Source organism: Palaemon carinicauda, chromosome 16, assembly GCF_036898095.1.
Source record: "Palaemon carinicauda isolate YSFRI2023 chromosome 16, ASM3689809v2, whole genome shotgun sequence".
In the NCBI taxonomy this organism is placed as follows: Eukaryota; Metazoa; Arthropoda; class Malacostraca; order Decapoda; family Palaemonidae; genus Palaemon; species Palaemon carinicauda.
This window is the reverse complement of record NC_090740.1, coordinates 17,878,644-17,887,791: the sequence shown is the minus strand read 5'-3', so window position 1 is coordinate 17,887,791 and position 9,148 is coordinate 17,878,644. Positions and strand designations below refer to the sequence as shown.

The following is a 9,148-nucleotide window of genomic DNA, read 5'->3' as shown; positions in this document are numbered from 1 at the left end:
AAAATTGTAACCAAGTAAAATTTTAATATAATACAATATGGCAATCATATTCATAAAAGGAAAAACTAAAAATAACTCCTTTTAACAGTTCTGGCATAAAATCAATTTGAAGTAAAAAAAGATTTACAATCTATCATCACATTTGACAGTTCAGTACATGGATAATTTACTTCTGCTACTAAATTATATTATTGTTGGAATGGTGATTAAAACTAAATGTATGGTGATAGTTCTTTATTTCTATATTTCTATCAATCTTGATTTTCACTGTAATCTTAATTAGCCTTATCAATGTCATTATATTTACTTGCTTAAAGCCATTATCATCAGATTTCATATAAGTTTATCAACTTAATTTCCCTCAATCTGTATACAAAAATATTCATTAATAAATGTAATTAGTAAGGGAGCAATTGTTAAAATGAGTGTTTGTGCAATCAAGCTGTCTAAAGATATTTTGTTGTTGCATCTGATTTAGGCCCTTAAAAGCTCAAAAGTGGATTTTGGCTTTTTTTCTTATCTTCCATATTTGGCTAGCTGCTAAAATTTGATGTCAGTCACAACAAGGTGAAAAAACTTACTTCAATATGGTCATTTTATTTATCATTTGAAAGCTTATGATGAGCTGATCAATTTCTACAAAAGAACTATGTCTAAATTTTTCATGGTTTACGAGTTATTTATAATTCTTTCCTAAATCTATATTTGAAATAAAGACTGAAAAATAGATTTCAAAATGACACTCTTCTTTCCTTGTGTAGACAGTTACTTCCCCAGAATTAGATTTGAAAAGGCTAATATTTTAAACTTTATCCCTTGAAGTTCTTCTGCATAAGGTAATTACTGATTATTCAAAAATGTATAGCATCTATATCAAGAGCACAACTCTGTCTCATTATAACCATACCATTTTGGGGTCATTTCAAACTCTATCTACTTTTTGGTTTCTCAACCAACTTTTCATTTAAAAACCATGTGAAAGACAACTTTATACTTAAAAGATGTATGTTGGAAATATTTTTAGCATTCTTACTCCCTTTATAATTATTATTCTATTAAAGCATTCTAACTTTATTTTTAAGTATTATTCTATCAACATATTGAATCTACTCTACTTTTAAAGGTGGTTATTTATATGCAAGCATTTTTTTTTTTTTGAAAAATTAATGTATAGATTGTAGGCTATAAAAGTTGCCTATCTTTTCAGTTTTGAATAAAAATGGGTATATAACAAAAAGTGTAGTTTCTTTTTTCTAAGAAAAAAAAATTCCTACTGTGAAATCGGACTTATTTTTTTTCAAGATTGATTAAATTCACTTTAGTATGCACAATTATGATCTTTTGAGTAATTTCCTTAACCACTGAGGATCATATGGCCAACATCATCTTTTTTTAGGGTTATTAATAACCAGTAGAGAGCACCTTCCCTCAAATCCAAAAATATCCCTCCCAGAGACACATACACTGTATGCTTAATGTACCAAATTGCAAAATGAGCTGCAGACTGGCTAATAATATATATTCTTATATACTGATTTTTCTGGAAAAATTTTACACTTTTGGCCTAACTATCTATTTAACCATGGGAAATGGGGTGGTGGGTAACAGAATCCATAGGGAGTGGTATGTTAAGTATCAAAACATTATTTACTTTACATTATACAAAAAAACTTCATTAGTAACGAAGAACCTAAGGATTGTACCCTACCTTTCCACCATAATATTGAAAAAAAAATGAAAATACTCTTTAAATTTCATCATAAAGCTGGTTCCATTAATGGCTACACATGATATAACTGTAGGGCAGTAGCAAGGACATAAAACCCTGACCAGCCTCTGCATTAGGATGAAGAGAACCCTTAATACCTTTGGAACTAAACCTTCAAGAAGTAATTGTCATTAACTTAACCCTTTTACCCCTAAAGGACGTACTGGTACGTTTCACAAAAGCCATCCCTTTACCCCCATGGATGTACCGGTACGTCCTTGCAAAAAAAAAATGCTATAAAAATTTGTTTTTTTTCATAATTTTGATAATTTTTTGAGAAAATTCAGGCATTTTCCAAGAGAATGAGACCAACCTGACATCTCTATGACAAAAATTAAGGCTGTTAGAGCAATTTAAAAAAAAATATACTGCAAAATGTGCTGGGAAAAAAATAACCCCCTGGGGGTTAAGGGTTGGAAATTTCCAAATAGCCTGGGGGTAGAAGGGTTAACAGAACTACAGAAATCACATCTTATCTAAAAACATATAAGAGTCTGCTACTCCCATGCAGAGTACATGGAGAACGAATAAGCAAAGGCTGAAATTCAGCAATTATGCTGACCATAATATTAATCACACTGGGAGACACAAAACATACTTCAACAATACCGAAAAAAAAATATAAAACATAAACTTAGTTACTGTCTCCCAAAAATATTAACAAATTAAATATAGCAAGAATAAAAAGGTCGATATAACTGTCACAGTGATGGAAATAGAGAGATCCAAGAGTGAGGTGCTGAACTACCGCACAGTTTTTATCCACAGAAGTAAAGCAATGTTCCCAAGTTGGGTGATTTCTTATGGGTGGGTACAGCGAAAAGCTTAATTTTTCTCTCTTAGGTCAAAAACCTCACACTTCAGAGGTATTAGCAATATAACCTATGGGTGAGATTCATCAAAATGATACAAATATGATGTCTTAGGAAATACATCCATTGTACAAAGAACTTCCTTAAATCCCTACAAAATAGTGCCAAAACATCATTTTATAGTATATGATTTACAATTGAAAAATTCCTCAACAAAAAGACTAGTTATATGTACTACACAAAAAAAATGTTTTTGAAGTACTCTACAACCATGACCAATCCCAACAAATGGTGCTAGAACAGCATTGTAGGGTATTTGATTTAAAAAAAACACACATTGCCTGTATAATATTGACATCCAAGTACTATGGCCTTTGATGAAAATGGTTTGTAAATAAGCAAAGGTTGGAGTAAATTCAACTAACAGTATTCTCTGCAAGAATAGGAAGTAGCACAAGCCAACGTACTGTCACACTTGACTGAGCTACCAACTCTACTTATTCCTCAGGGATATATCCTTAATGGTAGCTTTACCCACGAAAATATACTAGAGTACTTACTTATGGGCAAGACAGGCTGCAATGGTAAGAACAGGATCAAGACATTTCAACACTGTTGCTGTTATCACCATCTTAGCTAAGCGGGGTGGTAAGGGCAAATCTAGTAAATGATGACCCAATTCTGTGACATCTTCCCATCCATCTAATGCATCCATACTCTGTAAGATAAGAAATTTATTTGGAATATAAACTAAACATTGAGAGGGTAATCTAACATGAAACAAATTGCCATAATCATAATATAAAACCTCTAACAATAAAATTTCTCCAAAAGATTTTAAAAAGATTACAGAGCATAAATTAAAGACTTGACAAACATACATATTTCAGGTAAAACCAGTCTAAATAGTTCTTATACTGTACATATTGAGAGCACAACATTAATCTATTAATCAATACATTTCTACTAAATATTTTTACAGCACACCTGAAAAATAATAAAAAAAATTTAAAGGTAACATGTACAAAAAAAATTCTTTATAACAACCATACTGTACATCTAAAAAATATAAAATGAGTATAATTATGTATTCATAAAGATGGTAAAAATGTTTCCAAGTTTCCTCTTTCTTCCCAGACAGCTCACTCAACCTAAATTAAGCGTACACAATTCCAATTATTACATTGAATATATCTGGCATCCACGGAACAGACAATGACTACTCTGGAAGGTGCGGAGTGGTTTCATAATTCTCATCATAAGCATTAATAGAGAATTTTTCAATATAAATTGTTTTTCTGTGAATCAAAGTTTTTGTTTACCAATAGTCAGAAGCCTGTGAAATTGGAATTCTATCTTGCATCAGGCACCCGTTGAGATACTACCGCTAGAGAGTTATGGGGTCTTTTGACTGGCCAGAGAGTACTACATTGGAACCTTCTCTCTGGTTACGGTTCATTTTCCCTTTGCCTACACATACACCAAATAGTCTTGCCTATTCTTTACATACTTACGGTCTATTAAATTTCTTATTCCTGATCTAGATATTAATCTCTGGCACCGTCGTTCAATTAGTTCATTATGTATGTTGCATAAGATTTTTCACAACTCTGACCATCCTTTACATTCAGATCTCCCTGGACAATTCTATCCTGTTCGTAATACTAGGCAGGCAGTTAATTCTAATAGCCAGGCCTTCTCCATCACGAGGCTCAATACTACGCAGTACTCTAGAAGTTTTATTCCATCTGTGACCAAGTTGTGGAATGATCTTCCTAATCGGGTGGTTGAATCAGTAGAACTTCAAAAGTTCAAAGTTGGAGCAAATGCTTTTTTGTTGACCAGGCAGACATAGTCGTTTTATAGTTTATTTATGACATATTTGTTTTTGATGTTGTTGATAGTTTATTATATGACATGTCTGTTTTGACGTTGTTTCTTATTTAAGAATGATTTATTGTTAATTTGTTCTCTTCATTTATTTATTTCCTTTCCTCACTGGGCTATTTTTCCCTGTTGGAGCCCCTGGGCTTATAGCATCTTGCTTTTCCAACTAGGGTTGTAGCTTGGATAGTAATAATAATAATAATAATAATACTCTCCTCGTCTTCATACACCTGACAACACTGAGATTACCAAACAATTTTTCTTCACTCAAGGGGTTAACTACTGCACTGTAATAGGTCAGTGGCTACTTTCCTCTTGGTAAGGGTGAAAGGGACTCTTTAGCTATGGTAAGCAGCCCTTCTAGGAGAAAGACACTCCAAAATCAAACCATTGTTCTCTAGTCTTGGGTAGAGCCATAACCTCTGTACCATGGTCTTCCACTGCCTTGGGTTAGAGTTCTCTTGCTTGAGAGTACACTCGGGCACGCTGTTCTCTCTTGTTTCTCCTCCTCTTGTTTAGTTAAAGTTTTTATAGTTTATATAGGAAATATTTATTTTAATATTGTTGCTGTTCTTAAAACAATTAATTTTTTCCTTGTTTCCTTTCCTCACTAGGCTGTTTTCCCTGTTGGAGCCCCTGGGCTTATAGCATCCTGCTTTTCCAACTAGGGTTGCAGCTTAGCAAATAATAATAATAATAATAATAATAATAATAATAATATTTTCTAGCTCAATATTAGTTTTGCATTATTCAGCAAATATTCAATTCAGGTTAAAGGTTTGAAGGCCTGAAATTCTGATATAATACACACACAAACACACACACACACACACATATATATATATATATATATATATATATATATATATATATATATATATATATATATGTGTGTGTGTGTGTGTGTGTGTGTATGCTTGTGTGTATATACTGTATGTATGTGTGTGTGTATGTATGTATGTATGTATGTATGTATGTGTATATATATACATATATATATATATATATATATATATATATATATATATATATATATATATATATATATACATATGTATATATGTGTATATATAAAAATATATATATATATATATATATATATATATATACATATATATATAATATATCTATATACATATATATATATATAATATATCTATATACATATATATATACATATATTTTTAAATATTTAACTTAGCCGGTGAATATATAATAGCTGCCACTCTGTTGCTCGACAGACAAAAAACAGTAAAAACTCGCCAGCGATCGCTATACAGGTTGCGGGTGTGCCCACCAGCGCCAACTGTCGGCCAGATACCACTCTCGATGTAAACAAAGACTCAATTTCTTCTCTGTTGACGTGTCGACAAGACGTACCTTACTCGCTGTTGAACCTGGAGTTTTTTCACATCATATTTGGTGAAGTACTTTAATTTGGTTATGAGCTTTCGCAGTACAGGTGTTTTTCTTCAAATAAATCCTTGAACTCTTTTTTGGATCGGATTAATTGTTGATGACTTAGATCGTTTTTTGGAATTTTCCCTTGACTAATTCAAAATGGCTGACCTTTCACAAGTTCCCAAGTTCAGAAAATGTAATGCTAGGGACTGTCATAGGCGTCTTCCAAAGGCTTCTCTCGACCCTCACACTGTTTGTTCCAATTGTCGGGGTAAAACCTGTCAATTGTAAGATCGATGTGAGGAATGCGTGGGCCTTTCGGAATTCGATTTTCTCGAATTTGAGAAATATACACGCAGACTAGAGAGAGATAGGGTAAGGAGAAGTTCTTCTACGTCGGTAGATTTTTCCTCTCCACATGCCCCTGAACCTAATCCTTCCCCTGTAGTGGTTGTTCCTAACCCCCCTCCTAGCACTCAGGAACCGTCGATGCAAGACATGATGCGTGCTATCCATGCCTTGGGGGAGAGAGTTGAGGCCCTTGCAAGTGACCGCAATCAACTCATGGCGGACGTAAAGGAACTAAAGTGCCAAAGTGCCGTGGCGGAAAGTGTTAAAGTGCCTAGTGTTTCTCAAAGTGTTGTGAACAGTGTTGCGCTTGAGGGTTCGTCTGTTCGTGCCTGTCGTCCTCCTAGTCCGGGACCTCTTGCAAGCTCCCAAGCCCAGGGGAGAAGCAATGTCGTACGACTCATGGGTTCGAGAGGCCTTGATCAGCGAACAGACGTTCCCTCTATGGTATCAGGCGTATCTCCCCAAGATCGCCCCTACCAACGTGAGACGAGAGAGCCCGTTTTTACCTCGTCGTCCGAAGGTGTTTCTCGTAAGAAACCTTGGACCAAGGTCTCCCGACCTTTAAAGCGTAAGTCGGTCCCTTCAGGACAAGTCCAACGTCCCGGTTGTAGCCACTGGGACAGTTCGGACTCGTTGCCGTCATCTGATGACTGCTCGCCGCCTAAGAGAGGCAAAGCTGTGCCGCCTCAGTCGCTCACCCCGTCTGTTGCCGCACCTGCTTCCATAGACCCTAAATGGGTATTGCTGCAGGACATGCAGTCCAAGCTTGCGTCCTTGATGGAGGACTTCAATGCGGAGAAGGTTGCTGCTGAACCTTCTGGCCAACAACCATCCAAGCGGTCTGTTGTGCGTCCTGTTGACGTTGAGGTAGCCTTCTCGCGTCAACCAGTTGGGGTAGTACCTCCACCGATGCGACCCAGTGTGAGTTGCCAGCCGCACGTTGACGTTAGGCGACGCACGGAGGTGGTTGTTGACGTTCAGGACGTTCATCAACCATCAGAGGTGACTTGTTTTGACGCGGTGCGTCAACCTCCGCAACCCGGTATGGTGTTGACTGCACAACCCAGACGGTCTAAACAGTCTCGGGTGGACGCTGTGCGTCCTCGCGCAACCATGGTTGTTGACAGTTCCCAGACTGTGCAGCAGTTCCATGACGCTGCGTCCGGCTCCGTCACGCATGCACCAGTGCGACCGGACTCGGCGAGTCAAACGTTGCCCACTCCTTTGCCGTTTCCTCATCAGTTTTCGGATGAGGAGCTATCAGATGAGGACGTTGCTGAACCACAAGAGGATCAACCTTCAGAACTTGATGAGCCTAAGGCAACTCAACCATCCTTGGACTTTAGAAAAGTCATGGCTGTATTTAAGGAGTTGTTCCCTGACCACTTTGTTTCTGTGGCTCCTCGTTCGCCGCCGTCGGAGTTTGTATTAGGCGTGCCTGCTACCGTACCTGCCTTTACTAAACTCGTTCTCTCTCGCTCATCCAAGAGAGCTTTGCGGCTGTTGGGAGATTGGTTAGAGACCAAGAAGAGTTTAGGAAAGACAGCATTTGCCTTTCCCTCATCTAAACTCTCGTCTAGATCGAGCGTCTGGTATGCCACGGGAGAAGTTCTCGGCTTGGGAGTTCCTGCCTCTGCCCAGGGCGACTTCTCAAGTCTTGTAGACTCTCCCCGCCGCCTTGCCATGAGACGCTCGAAGATTTGTTGGTCACCATCGGACCTGGACCACCTTCTTAAAGGTATATTTAGGGCTTTCGAAGTTTTTAACTTCCTAGACTGGTGTCTAGGAGCCCTGAGTAGGAAAATCTCTTCTGCAGATAAGGATGTTTCCTTGCTCATTATGTCCTGCATGGACAAGGCCGTCCGTGATGGGTCCAACGAGCTTGCCGCCTCATTCACGACCGGAGTCCTGAAGAAGCGAGTGTCTCTATGTTCTTTCCTGTCTGCTGGAGTGACGACATGCCAAAGATCTGAGCTACTCTTTGCTCCCCTTTCCAAGTGCCTGTTTCTTGAAGTCTTGGTTAAGGAAATTGCCTTGTCTTTAGTTCAGAAGGACACCCACGATCTAGTTGCGTCCTCGGCTCGCAAAGCTCCCCCTTTGCCTACTTTGTCTGCTAGACCAAGGATAGACACTCCAGCGTCTCGTTTTATTCCGCCCTTTCGTGGCAGAGCCTCCAGCAGAGGAGGTGCTCGTGCCGAAGGGAAGCGAGGGAAGAGGAAAGGATCCAAGTCCTCTAAGGGCAGAGTCTGACTGCCCGCAACTTCAGACAGCAGTAGGAGCCAGACTCAAGAACTTCTGGCAAGCCTGGGAGAGGAGAGGCGCAGATCAACAATCTGTGAGGTTACTCAGAGAGGGGTACAAAATCCCTTTTGTACGCAAACCCCCTCTAGCGACGTCCCCCATCGATCTCTCTCCCAGGTACAGAGAGGAAAAAAAGAGACAAGCTCTGAAACTGGAAGTATCTCTTTTGCTAGAGAAGGGAGCAGTGGTCAAAGTCTCGGACCTTCAATCACCGGGGTTTTACAACCGTCTCTTCCTAGTATCAAAGAAGACAGGAGGGTGGAGACCGGTGCTAGACGTCAGTGCTCTGAATGTCTTTGTCACAAAGACGAAGTTTTCCATGGAGACCACAAAGTCAATCTTAGCAGCGGTCAGAAAGGAAGACTGGATGGTCTCGCTAGACCTAAGGGACGCCTACTTCCACATCCCCATTCACTCAGACTCCCAACCTTTTCTGAGATTCGTCTTCGAAGATGTGGTTTACCAGTTTCGGGCCCTGTGCTTTGGCCTAAGCACAGCTCCTCTCGTATTTACGAGGCTGATGAGGAATGTGGCGAAATTCCTCCACTTATCGGACATCCGAGCCTCCCTTTATTTGGACGACTGGCTTCTCAGAGCCTCTTCCAGTCGTCGCTGTCTGAAGGATCTC

The 9,148-nt window shown here is 38.8% G+C and overlaps 2 protein-coding genes across 3 annotated transcripts in view; both read right to left on the bottom strand.

Annotated features, from left to right (window-relative positions):
- LOC137655672 (3'-5' RNA helicase YTHDC2-like) overlaps positions 1–9,148 on the bottom strand; it is a 388,907-nt gene that overhangs the window by 79,002 nt on the left and 300,757 nt on the right. The window lies entirely within an intron of this gene.
- Positions 327–9,148, bottom strand: part of LOC137655891 (3'-5' RNA helicase YTHDC2-like) — a 138,496-nt gene continuing 129,674 nt past the window's right edge. Inside the window, exons 18-19 of the mRNA XM_068390115.1 lie at positions 3,141–3,298; positions 327–366 (exon numbers count right to left, since the gene is read on the bottom strand). Coding sequence (XP_068246216.1) covers positions 327–366; positions 3,141–3,298 — 198 coding nt within the window. The remainder of the gene's footprint in view (positions 367–3,140; positions 3,299–9,148) is intronic.